The sequence below is a fragment of the Odocoileus virginianus genome, chromosome 13 (assembly GCF_023699985.2).
Source record: "Odocoileus virginianus isolate 20LAN1187 ecotype Illinois chromosome 13, Ovbor_1.2, whole genome shotgun sequence".
Classification (NCBI taxonomy): Eukaryota; Metazoa; Chordata; class Mammalia; order Artiodactyla; family Cervidae; genus Odocoileus; species Odocoileus virginianus.
In genome coordinates this window covers 972,623-987,200 of record NC_069686.1, presented here as the reverse complement: position 1 = coordinate 987,200, position 14,578 = coordinate 972,623, and the positions used below count along the sequence as shown (strand labels likewise).

General features: G+C 38.5%; 2 protein-coding genes across 11 annotated transcripts in view; one reads left to right on the top strand and one right to left on the bottom strand.

Annotated features, from left to right (window-relative positions):
• C13H2orf88 (chromosome 13 C2orf88 homolog) overlaps positions 1-11,348 on the top strand; it is a 68,869-nt gene extending 57,521 nt beyond the window's left edge. For 6 of the 7 annotated variants that reach the window (XM_070475871.1, XM_020900529.2, XM_070475874.1 and 3 more), the window contains exon 2: positions 7,579-11,348. In XM_070475871.1, coding sequence (XP_070331972.1) covers positions 7,749-8,036 — 288 coding nt within the window. In that variant the 5' untranslated portion in view covers positions 7,579-7,748 and the 3' untranslated portion in view covers positions 8,037-11,348. The remainder of the gene's footprint in view (positions 1-7,578) is intronic. The other variant, XR_011490918.1, reaches the window with a different exon arrangement.
• HIBCH (3-hydroxyisobutyryl-CoA hydrolase) overlaps positions 2,000-14,578 on the bottom strand; it is a 121,278-nt gene continuing 108,699 nt past the window's right edge. For 2 of the 4 annotated variants that reach the window (XM_070475869.1, XM_070475868.1), the window contains exon 14: positions 2,000-4,059. In XM_070475869.1, coding sequence (XP_070331970.1) covers positions 4,040-4,059 — 20 coding nt within the window. In that variant the 3' untranslated portion in view covers positions 2,000-4,039. Of the gene's footprint in view, positions 4,060-13,765; positions 14,104-14,578 lie in introns of those variants that run through there. The other 2 variants (XM_070475864.1, XM_070475870.1) reach the window with 2 other exon arrangements.

Genomic DNA, 14,578 nt, shown 5'->3' with positions numbered 1-14,578 from the left:
CGAAACTTCAAGTTGCGAACTTTCAAAGATACAAACGTGTCTTGTCACTTGTTAGTTCCCACGTCTGGCCTACCTGTGTAATCCTCTGCAAGTGGTTCTTCTTTTGCATATGTTAATGCACAGTACTGTATACAGTTGTAGTACAGTATCTTTATTTCAAGTTTAGGATGTCCAGAAGCAAGCATAAAAGCAGCAGTGATATAGCTGGTATGGTTAAGAAGCACCAGCTATTGTTACTGTACTATTGTACTTTTCAAGTAAAAATGTTTTACTTAAAAATATATATATATATTTTATTGAAGTATAGTTGACTCACAATGTTTCAGGTGCACAGCAAGGAGATTCAGTTATACAAATACACATGTATTATTTTGAAATTATTTTCCATCATAAGTTATTACAAGATATTGATATAGTTCCTTATGTTCTACAGTAAACCTTTGTTGCTTGTATATCTATTTTTAATTAGAAATCAAAATTATATTCATACTAAATCAAACAGAATCAAAATGTCATAACTAGGCCAAAATTCATGTTTTCTAATATATATATTATACACATTTGTGTATATATATATGTATACAAAAGCTTTTCTTCTACACTTGTTAAAGGCTTGAGAAAGAACATCAAATAAAAAGAGAAGGAGAAATTGGAGAACATAAACTAAATGAAATGGGAATGCTGAATATGAAATAGAAAAAGTAAAATAAACTATATGAAAACAAAAGATCAGCATATAGTCCAGTTGTTTTTAAACATGACTGCTCTTTAGAAACATAATATCTGGAGCTCTGAAGAAAAAAGCAATACCCAGCATTTGTATTTTTCAAAAAATTTCAAGATAATTATGATATGCATCTGGATTTTAAAAACTGATTACAGGTTTTTCTATTAAATCCTAGTTTTGGTGATATAAAGTTCTATTATTTTTCTGTTGACCAATCATGATACAGTGGTATTAAGTGAGTAATAGTTACATAATCACAATAGTTAAAGATGTTTATCAGTTTTCACAATCAATAGTCAGACAAAAAATAGAAGATAATTATAACTGTAAGTCATAATGGGAACATGATTAAGTTAACAATATAAAATAACCACATACAATTGGAGGGGGTGTCAAGCTGAGTGATGTGGTAAGTTGAAGTGCATACATCCACATTTTTTCATCCAATAGTCAGTCTAAGTCTTTTGGTTGGTGTATTTAACCCATTTATATTTAGGTAATTATCAATATGTATGATCCTATTACCATTTTCTTAATTGTTTTGGGTTTATTTTCATAGGTCTTTTCATTCTCTTGGGTTTCTTGCCTAGAGAAGTTCCTTTAGCGTTTGTTGTAAAGCTGGTTTGGTGGTGCTGAATTCTCTTAACTTTTGCTTGTCTGGAAAGCTTTTGATTTCTCCATGAAATCTGAAGGAGTCTTGCTGGGTAGGGTATTCTTGGTTCTAGATTCATCACTTTAAATATGGCATGCCATTCCCTTCTGGTTTGTATCATTTCTGTTGAGAAATCAGCTGGTAGCTTGATAGGAGCTCCCTTGTTGCTTTTAATATTTTCTCTCTGTCTTTTGTCTGTCAGTTTGATTACTACGTGTTCCTCCTTGGCTTTATCCTTCCTGGGACTCTCTGTGCATCCTGGACTTGGTTGACTATTTCCTCTCCCACGTTAGGGAAGTCTTCAGCTATTATCTCTTCAAATATTTTCTCAGGTCCTTTCTTTCTTCTCCTTTTGGGACCCTTATAATGTGGATGTTGATGTGTTTAATGTTGTCCCAGAAGTCTCCTAGGCTATATTCATTTCTTTTCATTCTTTTTTTTATATTCTGTCCTGTGGCAGTGATTCTCACCATTCTGTCCTCCCAGTCATTTATCTGTTCTTCTGCCTCAGTTATTCTGCTATTGATACCTTCTAGTGTATTATTCATCTGTTTGCTTGTTCTTTAGTTCTTCTAGATCTTTGGTAAACATTTCTTGCATCTTCTCAATCTTTCCCTCCATTCTTTTCCTGAGATCCTGTATCATCTCTACTATCATTATTCTGAATTCTTTTTCTGGAAGGTTGCCTATCTCCACTTCACTTAGTTGTTTTTCTGGGATTTTATCTTGTCCCTTCATCTAGAACATAGCTTTCTGCTTTTTCATCGTGATTAACTTTCTGTAATATGGTTTTTGTTTCAGCAGCTGTGAGACTGTTCTTCTTGCTTTTTCTGTCTGTCCTCTGATGGATGAGGCTAAGAGGCTTGTGTAAGCTTCTTGATTGGAAGGACTTGCATGGGAAAAACTTGCTCACAGGGCAGGGCCTTGCTCAGTAAAGCTTTAATCCAATTGTCTGCTCATGTGGGTGGCGGGTGTTGCACTTCCTCTCTGTTAGTAGTTTGGCCTGAGGAGACCCAGCCCCGGGGTCTACAGGTTCTATGGTAGGGTTAATGGTGAACTCCAAGAGGGTTTACACCAAGGGGGACCTTCCAGTGCCCCCATCCCTGTGGTGAGCCCCTGCCGACCCACACCTCCACAGGAGGCCCTCCAACACTAACAGGTAGTTTTGGTTCAGTCTCCTGTGTAGTCACTGCTCCTCTCCTGTGGGTATTGGTGCATGCAAAATTTTGTTTGTGCCTCCAAGACTGGAGTGTCTGTTTCCCTCAGTCCTCTGGAAGGCCTATAATCAAATCCCACTGGCCCTGAAGGCCAGATTCCCTGAGGAATCTCAGTCCCTTTGTTGGATGCCCAGGCTGGGGAGCCTGACTTGGGGTTCAGAGCCTTCACAACAGTGCAAGGCCTTCTTTGGTATTACTGTTCTCCAGTCTGTGGGTCACCCACCCAGCAGGTATGAGATTTAATTTTATTGTGATTGCATCCCTCCTACCAACTTGCTACAGCTTCTTGTCTTTGGACGTGGGGTATCTTTTTGTGATGGGTTTCAGCGTCCTCCTATCAATGGTTGTTCAACAGTTATTTGTAATTTTGGTGCTCTCACAAGAGGAGATGAGTACATGTCCTTCTCTGCCATTTAAAAAAAATGTTTTATTTTTTATGTATTATTTGTGTGAAAAGTATTATAAACCTATTACATAAAGTACTACATAGCTGATACTGTTAACTGGGTACCTAGGCTAACTTTGTTGGACTTAGGAACAAACTGGACTTACAAACATGCTCTCAGAATGGAATCTGTTGCTATGTAGGGAACTAACTATATTATCTAGCCCTTTAGTGAAAAGTTTTATTAAACTCGGCTCTAGGGTTCACTCCTAAAGTGTCACACAGAGTAGTAGCTAAATGCCTCATGTGTTCAGTGAGGTTTCTTTACTTTGGCTGGTGTGGAACTTCACGAATTCCCTAGCACTATTGAACTTATAGCATCACTGTTCAATTCTAAGTCCCAGAGCAGGTATTCATTTGCTAAGTCTTGCAAATGTTTTCTGTATATACACACCCCAGCCCTCAACCAAACCAGATTTAGGTCTGCTTTTCTGATGCACAGAAAAGCTAAGCAACTGACACCAGGTCGTGGTGAGGGAAAGCAGTGTTTATTGCAAGATGCCTAGTGTGGGGCCAAGCAAGAATAAACAGATCGTGGTCAAAATCCTGAACTCCTTGATGGCTTTTGGTGAAGGGGTTTTTAAGAAGCTTTATTGCCCGTGTTCAGATTAATTAAGGCTACTGTAGCGACAAACATACAGAAACACTGTTTAAAACATAGTCGTTAAATAGAAGTGTCAAATTTATTTTTTATCATTGGACATTTTGTCTTTAAGTTTTTATTTTACATTGTAGTAAAGTTAATTAACAATATGTTAGTTTCAGGTGTGCAGCAAAGTGATTCAGCTAGACATACACAGGTATATATTTTTCAAGTGTTTTTTTTTAAAGGCAGGGTGAGGGAGAAGGTCTCGGGATGTGTGATCACCTCATGGACATCCTTCTGATTGCTTAGTGGTGAGGTAACTAGGTGGCACTTTGGAGTTAATATCATCAGCCTTCTAGTTCCAGTCAGTCTGGGGTCTGCATGCTGGTGGTCAGCAGACAGTTAACTTCCTTCACCTGATGGTTTTAGTATCTGCAAAGCAAGAATATGGCTCAAGGTATTATCTATAGCACTTGAAGAGGAATTAAAGATCCTTGACTTTGTTTCATGGCTATTATTATTTTGGCTTGCTTGACTGTTTTCCTTTATTTTTGCATTTGTTCTTTGGAACTCAGAGAAGGCCTTGGAAAAGGCAGAGGACCCACGAGTCTCTCCCGAGGAAGGCCCTGCAGGGTCCTGCTTGGTTTTAGTGAGACCTCATGAAAATTTCTGCCTCCCTCCCAACTCCCCTTTCTCTTGAATTCTCCTGTAATTTTATCTGCTTCAGTAATTCAGTCTCTGCCTCTGTAACACAGCAGAGTTGCCACTCTGCTTGGACTCAACCTTCTAGTGTTAATGCTGGAAGATGCCCCAGGCAGAATTTCAAGATGATCCCTTTTTTTCTTGGTGAATCTGGCTGAAAGTTTATCAATTTTATAAGAAAGCCAGCTTTTTTTCCCACTGATACTTCTATTGTTTTCTTTGTCTCACTTATCTCTGGTTTTTATGATTTCTACTAACTGGGTTTTGTTTGTTCTTTCTCTAGTTGCTCTAGCTGTAAGGTTAGGTTTGTTTCCTGATGTAAAATTGTATGGCTATAAACTTCCTCTTAGAACTACTTTTCCTGCATCCCATAGGTTTTGGATCATTGTGGCTTTCATTTTCTCTGATTTCTTCAGTGATCTATTGATTTTTTTAGTAGCATACTGTTTAACCTCCATGTGTTTGTGTTTTTTACAAGCTTTTTCTTGTAGTAGATTTGTAATCTCTAATGTTGGGCTCAGAAATGCTGCTTAATATGATTTCCATTTTCCTAAATTTAAACAAGATTTGCTTTGTGCCCCAGAATGTGATCAATCCTGGAGAATGCTCCATGTGCACTTAAAAAGAGTGTGTATTCTGCTTTTGAATAGATTGCTCTATAAATATCAATTATCTCCATCTAGTCTGATATGTCATTTAAGGCCTGTGTTTCCCTTTTTCTGTCTGGTCTATTGATGAAAGTGGGCTATTAAAATCTCCCACTATTATTGTTACTGGCAATTTCTACTTTTATAGCTGTTAGGAGCACCTGAATATATAAGGCAAATACTATTTTGGGTGCATATACGTTTATACTTGTTATATCTCCTTGGATTGATCCCTTTGTCATTATGTAGTGTCCTTTGTCTCTTGTAACAGTCTTTCTAGTCTATTTTATCTGACGAGTATTGCTCCTCCAGCTTTCTTTTGATTTCTATTTGCATGGAATATCTTTTCCCATCCCCTCATTTACAGACTGTATATGTCCCTAAATCTGAAATGAGTTTCCTGTAGACAGCATATATAAAGGTCCTGTTTTTTTTAATCCATTCGGCCAATATATTTCTTTTGGTTGGAATGTTTAATTCATTTACATTTCAGGTAATTATCAATATATATGGTTCTTATGGCCATTTTGTTAATTGTGGTGGATTTTTTTTTGTAGGTTTTTTTTTCTCCCCTTCCTCTTGTTCTTTTCTCTTGTGACTTTTAGTACTGTATTTGGATTCCTTTTTGTGTGTGTGAGTGAATTTATTGTAGATGTTTGGTTTGCGGTTATCATGAGGTTTTGATATAGCATTCTATATATAAACAAGATTGTCTTAAGTTACTGGTCTTTTAATTTCTAATACATTTCCAGTATCCTGCATTTGTACCCTGCTCACAATCGCTGGCTGTGATACTGTATTTGTGTCAGATGATTTCCTACCTTTACTGTATGTTTGCCTTTACTAGTGAGCTTTTCCATTCATAGTTTTCTTGTTTCTACTTGTGGTCTTTTTTACTTTCCTGCTTAAAGAAGTTCCTTTAGTGTGTTACAAAGCTGGTTTGATAGTGTCGAATTCTTTTTGCTTTGTTTATCTGTAAAACTTTTGATTTCTCTGTCAAATCTGAATGGAGAGACTTTCTGGGTAGAATATTCTTGGTTGAAGGTTCTTCCCTTTCATCACTGTAAATCTATCATACCCTTCTGGCTTGCAGAGTTTCTGCTGAAAAACTTTATGGGAATTGCCTTGTATATTATTTGTTGCTTTTCCCTTGTTTTAGTATTTTATGTCTTTGATGCCCACCATTCTGTCTTCCAACTCACACTTATATCCATTTTTCTGCCCATTTATTCTGATGATTTATTCTCATGTATTTTCAGTTATTGTCATTGTTCATCTCTTTAGATCTTCTAGCTCTTTACTAAACATGTATTTATCTTTTTGTACTGTGCCTCCATTCTTTTCCGGAGCCTTTGGGTCATCTTTACTGTCATTACTCTGAATTCCTTATTTGGGGGTAGACTACCTAGCTTCACTTCCCTTGGTGGTTGTTTAGGGCTTTTATCTTGTTCATTGTCTGGGACGTATTCCTCTGCCATCTTCACTGTGTCTGACTTTCTGTGACTGCCCTTTCCATTTCACAAGCTGCAGGGCTGTAGTTCCTCTTGCTCCTGCTGTCTGCCTCCTGGTGCATGAGGCCGGTGTAAGAGCTTGTGCAGGCTTCCTGGTGGGAGGGACTAGTTCCTGTCCATTGGTGGGCAGGGCTATTTCAAGGGGTGTGTTTAGCTGGCAGTTATGGGTTCATGAAGACTTTAGGCAGCCTGTCTGCTGATGGGTGGGTCTGTGTTCCCACCCTGTTGGTTGTTTGCCTTGAGGGTTCCCAGTACTGGAGCCTATAGGGTCATGGGTGGGGCCAGGTTTGGGGGAGAAAATGGCCACCTCTAAACTTCCCTCGTGGCTCAGCCAGTAAGGAGTCTGTCTGCAGGAGACCTAGGTTCGATCCCTGGGTTGGGACAATCCCCTGGAGAAGGAGATGGCAACCCACTCCAGTATTCTTGCCTGGAAAATCCCATGGACAGAGGAGCCTGGCAGGCTACAGTTCATCGGGTTGCAAAGAGTCAGGCATGACTGAGTGACTTCACTTCTCTCTATGGCCACCTCCAGAAGAGCTCACTGTTGTTCTTCAGTCACTCAGTCGTGTCCCAACTCTTTGCCACCCCATGGACTGCAGCATTCCAGGCTTCCCTGTCCTTCACTATCTTCTGGAGTTTGCTGAAACTCATGGCCATTGAGTCGGTGATGCCATCCAAACATCTCATCCTCTGTTGTCCCCTTCTCCTCCTGCCTTCAATCTTTCTCAGCATCTTACCTGGCCAAAGGAGCTCATACCAGTGAGTTTTCCCCAGTACTATAGCCACCAGTGTTTTTGTCCCTGCAGTGTACTACAACCAAAGGCTATATATCATTTGCTGAACCCTGGTGTACATAAAAAAAATCTAAGGTAACAACAGTTTGACTGTTTTCAGTTTTATAAAATTTTCATGATCTTGAAAAAATGTTTTCCTATTTCTTAATTGCCAGTTTTGAATGATTATCTTTTCTATTGGCAAGATAAAGCTGTTGATACCTTAGTAAAGTGGTAAAGATTTGTTTCTACTTGCTACCGAATTGGGCAGTATTTGCATTATATGACTTCAAAATGAACTTTACCTTCTCTTGACAGATAAAACACTACATGTGAAGATTGGTGAAAGGGAATATTGATTTCTGAAGTGTCCTGGAGAGGAAAAACACTGGTCAGTATCAAGTGGACAATGCTTGGTGTTTTCCAAAGATGCTATTGAAGTAGTCTTTGCTACTGCTTTCCTTCACTCAGTCAGAGCTCTTCATAACATGGGCTGCATGAAATCAAAGCAAACTTTCCCATTTCCCACCACACTTGAGAGTGAGAAGAGGCATGTGAGTGAAGAAAACTTTATGCCTGAAGAGAAATTTCTACCCAGGAGACCTTCTCTAGTTAGTGTCAAAGAGGAAGTGAAGGAAACCCCAGGGCCTCAAATTGTGGTCTTCGAATTTGCACAGCACCTGTCCCAGGAAATCTTGAGTGATGCCTTGCAGCAGTGGGCAGGCAACAACCTCAAGTACTATGACATCCCATATATTGAGAGTGAAGGGCCTTGATTCTATGTATAAGATGACAACACTTTCTTGAACTGTGGATCAAGTTGGTGCTAGTTTAAATACATAAAACAATAGCAGAAACTGGTGTGAATAAATACAAATAACTCCATCTGGGTGTAAAGAAAAATATTACAATAGCTTCAAGAGTCTAATACCTAAAATGAAGTATTTTAAGCAGTTCTACATTAACAGCAGTTTCTCTCTGCGTGGTCTTGGATTTTAGTCACTAAAGGTTTAAATGTAAGTCCTCTGGAGCCACAGGAATCAATTAGCTGTATGTCACACCACTTCCTTCCAGAGGCAGTAATGCCATCACCAAAGAAATAAGAATTTTAAAAGCATCTTGGGTTTACAACTGGTTATTTTAAAGACATTTCTTTAAAATAACTGTCAGTTTAAACAAAAACCACATGGTACGAAAAGATTTTTCTTGAAATGCCTGGGTAAGGGAATGGCACTCAAGTCAGAGTGGTTAACGATGGGTTTTGTTTGTCAAAACCTTTTGGGTCAAGGTTTGGATCCCTCCTTAACACAAATGGTCAAACATAAGAAAGCAACCCATGTGGAAGAGGTCTACCATGAACCTTGTCCTTAATTAAATCATTACTTATGTAGATGAAAAGCATACCTATCACCTGGATAGTTAGTCAGGGCCGTAACTAATCACAGCTGTTATTGGATGATTCAGACTGCATATAAGCATCTTAACAAGATACAATTTATAGAAGTCATGACAATGTTTACTACATTGAATTAGGTAGCCCAGTGATATTACTATACAAGAAAACCAGCATGCCTAGCTTTTATAAACAGCAATCCAGAGAACTATAAAGTAACAGAAGCCCTAGCTGACAAGGTGGGAAGAAGAGCCTGATCTCAGCGCCACACGTGTATTAAGTGTTACTGTCTCACAGACACAAGGGACTGGTACATGGATAGGCACCCTTCAGATTACTATCTGGATTATGCATGAGATGTGCAGTTATTACAAAAGATCAAATACTCCTCTAAAGGGAATACTCACATATATATTTTTACTGGTAAAAAAGCCCATGGGGGCATTTACAGCCATATGTGATAATATTTTCATAAATTTGGCTTTTTGGGGAAGTTTTCTGAAAAGATAATTAGTTTAAGATAGTGACGGAAAACTCAGGAAAGCAGAAAGAAGATACTGAGAAGACATTAGCTTGCAAGAAAACTGATACATTATAAGATACTTTTACTAAGATATGGTAGACCCTTATAATCAAAAGTGAAGAAAGGCAGAAAAAAGCTTGTGACCTCTAATGACATAAATGTATATGACGTTATGACCTCTAATTTTAGCATTATACTCTGAAGCCCACAGTCAAACAGACTAAATTCTCCATGGTAAATGGGCAAAGAAAATTCTTCGAAGTGACAGGTCTGTCATCTTTCAGCTGCATTTGTACAGCTGGTCATTTAACCTTCACCTACTCCCAGGGTTTGTACTGTATTGCTGTACTTATAATCTAGCAACTTTACAAAAACCACCACCCCGTTCATACAAAGATCTGAAGTCACAAGGCTAAGAATAGAAAGTTTCCCAAATGTGCAAAACATATTTCTAGCTCATGAAGAAAAATTTAGTTTTATGAGTGTTTATACTAATGACTCAGACAAAAGCCTAGATGTTGTCATTTTTCATTCATTTTATATCTCACATCATATACTTTCACTACAAGGTCACTGCTGTTTAAAAGATATAAGTATATAAGATAATACATATTATGGTGAGAACACAAAGCCATATGAAAGTGCATTACACTAGATTTTTCAGCATACATAGGGATATAGACTAGTAGGCTTAGATTACACCTAAATATTTAAACCTCAGGTTCCCCCTTTGCCCTAGACCTTTACTTCCTAGGGGAGTAATACAAGGATGTCTGCCAGGATGTAATCTAGCTAAAAGCCTAATCTCTGTTGCCACCCTCTCTGATACTATGGCTTTGTCACTGAGCACCACCCCCTTGCTCCCAACTCATTTTAACAGAGTTATAGTAGCTTGTGACACAGAGACTTAAAGCTTGTATAATCAGTGAGTTAGTGGATAAACCATGTTGGGGGCAGGCAGGAAACAGCTGGATCAAATGTACTGCATATGACTGTTATCAAGTTATAGTTTGGTGTGATGGCAACATAAATGAGAACATCTTTGACAGGATAATTCAACTTCTAACCTGCCTTCATATTTAAAGATCAGATTTCCTCCATTTGAAGGTCTTTCATGAGCAAAGTTAGAAAGGCTGTTTTAGAAGGAGACATACATTAATAAAGCAAGACTGAAAGAATTATTAGCTACTGGAATTGAAAACATTTGTTCCAACTTAGATCACGAACACGAGGAAATAAGAATAGTGACCAGAATATAAGGGAAAGGATAGTGGGGAAAAGAGGGACCAAGAAACAACATTCCCATCAGGCTCTAAAAACAAGCTTCCAGTGTTGCCATGTGAGGGCAAGACCCCCCCCACACTCCATTGGTTACCACATGACACGTGCGAAACCATTCATTCTTTTACCTCAAGAACATCCAGCGGAGGGGGCGATGAGTGCCAGCCGGTGACGGAGTACCTGCAGGGGCAGCTGTGGAAGCAGCAGATGAGCCGAGAAGAGGTGCCAGCTCCTCACTTAAAACCCACACCCCCCGCAGATGTGCTCCCACCGCCGCCTTCCCAAGGCAGTGTCTGTTCAGCGCTAGTTATCACCTTTCCTTCACAGGCCTTTGATCCGAGACCTCTCCACTTTCTGTTGCCTTATCAGTTCTTTGCAAACTACCTGTGGTTATTAGCACTTAAAGCACAAGTTTGAAGGGGATAAAAGTGATCTTAGTCCCAAAGGAATCGTTTGTGTCAGACTGCCTTATTAGTATCAAAGAGAGACATGCTGAGTGAATCAAGTAACATGACACGCGCATAGCCCACTCGGTATCGTTGGCATTTTATGAGATAGGGGAACTATACTTTTGTAATTATATAGTTTTAGAAATCAAGAGGTTAAGAGACAAATTATAATATCAAGGAACAGTAATTTAAAAACAAAGCTCTAACAAATAAATGGCTTGATTAATCATAATGCCCTCATCCTGTATCTTTGTGACCAAACTGGACATGTCTTCCCTGGAGCAGTGGGCACAAGCTCAGACGTACTCCCTACATCTTGAAATGATATTTGTTAGCAAATTCTCTTCGCTGTAAGACTTACCTATGAAATGGTATATTTTTTCCAAGTATTTTTGTGAAAACACTTTCCCTAACTGTACAATAAAAGTCCAGTTGCAATTAACTAGTTATGAGTTCTTATTTAATTGATGCAAGCAACTGCTTTTTCCCATTGTGTGATTTCAAATTTTTTAACATAAAGGACTTAACATTTTCTGCATTTCTAGCAAATACAAAGAAAATAAAAATCCATTTATACAAAATATTTTCTTAGATCATTTGCATCCACATTTAGGAGCTTTAAAAATATAAACGTAGGACTTCCCTTGCGGTCCAGTGGCTAAGAATCCATGCTTCATCTGCAGAGGGCATGGGTTTGATCCCTGGTCAGGGAAGCCCTCATGCAGTGGAGGGCAGCCAAAACAAACAAAGAATGTAAATGTAAACATGTTCATTCATTACTATGGCATCTTTTTTCCAAATATGCTCCTCATTTGGGGGGAGGGGAGGGATGATTCATGTTAAATATATTGAGAACAGAAAATGTAAAGCAAATCCTTCTGGACTGCAATTTCCTCATCTATGAAAAGAGTGCTAGATATAATCTTTGTCACTTTCAGTTCTGCCTGCTTTTCAGTTTTCAAAAGTAAAGTTCTCTAGTTCTGAGGGGTTTGGAATGAAGGAAAAACTGAATCAAATTATACAATAAATTATAAGCTGATCTTTAAAAATGATTCTTACCTGGACATTAATGTTCCAAGTCTGGGACATTCACAACTGTGTTGTTGTTCACTCAGTCATGTCCAATTATTTGTGACCCCGTGGACTGCAGCATGCCAGGCTTCCCTGTCCTTCACCACTGGGAGTTTTCTCAAACTCAAGACGACTGAGTCAGTGATGCCATCTGACCATCGCACCCTCCATCGCCCCTTCTCCTCCTGTGGTCAGTCTTTCCGAGCATCAGGGTCTTTTCATATAAGCTGGCTCTTCACAACAGGTGGCCAAAGTACTGCAGCTTTAGCTTCAGCATCAGTCCTTCCAATGAATATTCAGGGTTGATTTCCTTTAGATTGACTGTTTTGATTTCCTTACTGTCCAAGGGACTCTCAAGAGTCTTTTTCCAGCACCACAGATCGAAAGCATCAGTTCGGTGCTCAGCCTTCTTTATGGTCCAACTCTCACATCCATACATGACTACTGGAAAAACCTTAGCTTTGACAGTTGTGTACCTTAAACTTATTTTGTCAACAGTAGCAATTACTGAAGGTATTTCATAGAACAAACGGGTTTCAAGTATTTTCTTGAAACCAGAAAACCAGAGGGTTTTCAAGTTTTTTCTCCTGATTTGAACTACTGGAAGGACAGATTACTGTTATCACACCAAAGTCTGATGTAAATTGCAGAGTATCTATCTTAAGAGATAAGAATTTTCTAATGTCTCATTCTGCCAGATTAGCAAATATTGCAAGGAACAAGAAATAATGCTTTTATCACCATAGGAAGGGATTCTGATTAACTTCAGGGAAGGCCAAGGCTGAGTTAATAATGAAGAGACAATCTCATAATAACCTTTTCCTCTCTGCTTGAGATTTCTAATGTTATAAAAGGAACACTTCAGCTAAACTCAGAATTCTTTAAAATAGATTTTTAACTAATAAAAATAAATGGAAAAATAAAATAGATTTTTATACTATGAAATTCTATGAAGTGTTAACAAAGTATCCAAAAAACATTTTATAACCTACATATAAGTTTACTTAACATTAAACTTAACATTAAAAGCTTACTCCTTGGAAGGAAAGTTATGACCAACATAGCATATTAAAAAGCAGAGACATTACTTTGCCAACAAAGGTCTGTCTAGTCAAGGCTATGGTTTTTCCAGTAGTCATGTATGGATGTGAGAGTTGGACTATAAAGAAAGCTGAGCGCTGGAGAATTCATGCTTTTGAACTGTGGTGTTGGAGAAGACTCTTGAGAGTCCCTTGGACAGCAAGGAGATCCAACCAGTCCATCCTAAAGGAGATCAGTCCTGGGTGTTCATTGGAAGGACTGATGCTGAAGCTGAAACTCCAATACTTTGGCCACCTGATGCGAAGAGTTGACTCATTGGAAAAGACTCTGATGCTGGGCGGAATTGGGGGCAGGAGGAGAAGGGGACGATAGAGGATGAGATGGTTGGACGGCATCACCGACTCAATGGACACGAATTTGGGTAAACTCCAGGAGTTGGTGATGGACAGGGAGGCCTAGCGTGCTGCAGTCCATGGGCTTGCAAAGAGTCAGACACAACTGGATGACTGAACTGAACATTAAAAACCAATTTCCAGAGCCAAAACATAAAATTCCCATTTCAGTTAGATATACTAACTCAGGAATCGCTAAAGACCTTCAAATTTTTCCATCTTTTAAAATAGAGGTTGGCAAACTTCTTGTGAAAAGGACCAGATAAGTAAATATTTTAGGCTTTGCAGGCCTTACAATCTCTACCGCAACTACTCGAAGCAGCCACAGATAAACAAACAGATGAGTAAAACCATGTTCCAATGAAGTTTTATTTATACATAATGATATTTGAATTTCATGTAATTTTCACATGACATGCCATACTTGTCTTTGATTCCTTTTCTCCCAAATTTAAAACGGCAAAAACCATTTTTAGCTGAGCAATACATAAGAAAACCGGCAGCAGCTTGGCTTTGGCCCATGTGCTATGGTTTGGCAACCTCTGCTCCAAAATAATATTTTAAAAATCCAATCATTTCAAAATATCAAATCATTACTTCCCAGAGATTTGAAGTAATCATTCAAATCTTCATCAGTAACTTCTTTTAGGTCAGCTGGTTTCCACTTTGGACTCTGGTCTTTATCTATTAAAACTGTCAAGTAGAGACATAAGAAATGTTAATTTTTTTTTTCTGGTATTACCAGATATTAATTACTGAACTGACACAAACTACCTTGGACTAGGCATATTTTTCTATAGCACATCTTTTTCTGCAAAGTTGAAATTTTTGTATATGTTCCTTCCCCTACCCCCCTTAAATTAAGTCCCCACAGAATCTGGATGATGACCTAACATGCTAAGCCTAATGCTTCTAACTTGAACACAGCCTACTGAACTAATCCAGTGATTTAAGCCTTCAAACTTTTTCTAATAAAATCATAAATGAAATCTCTGCTGTATAAAGCTAGAGTTGGTGTGGTTTGAATGGAAGGCAGGGGAGGGTGGAGGGCCCAGATATGTCTTCTAACCTCTACACTGAACTGAGGAAAATTACTTAAGGTACAGGGAAAGAGACTTTATACATAATTAATATGCATCCCTACTGTTTTGCTGAATCATCTAGCTCA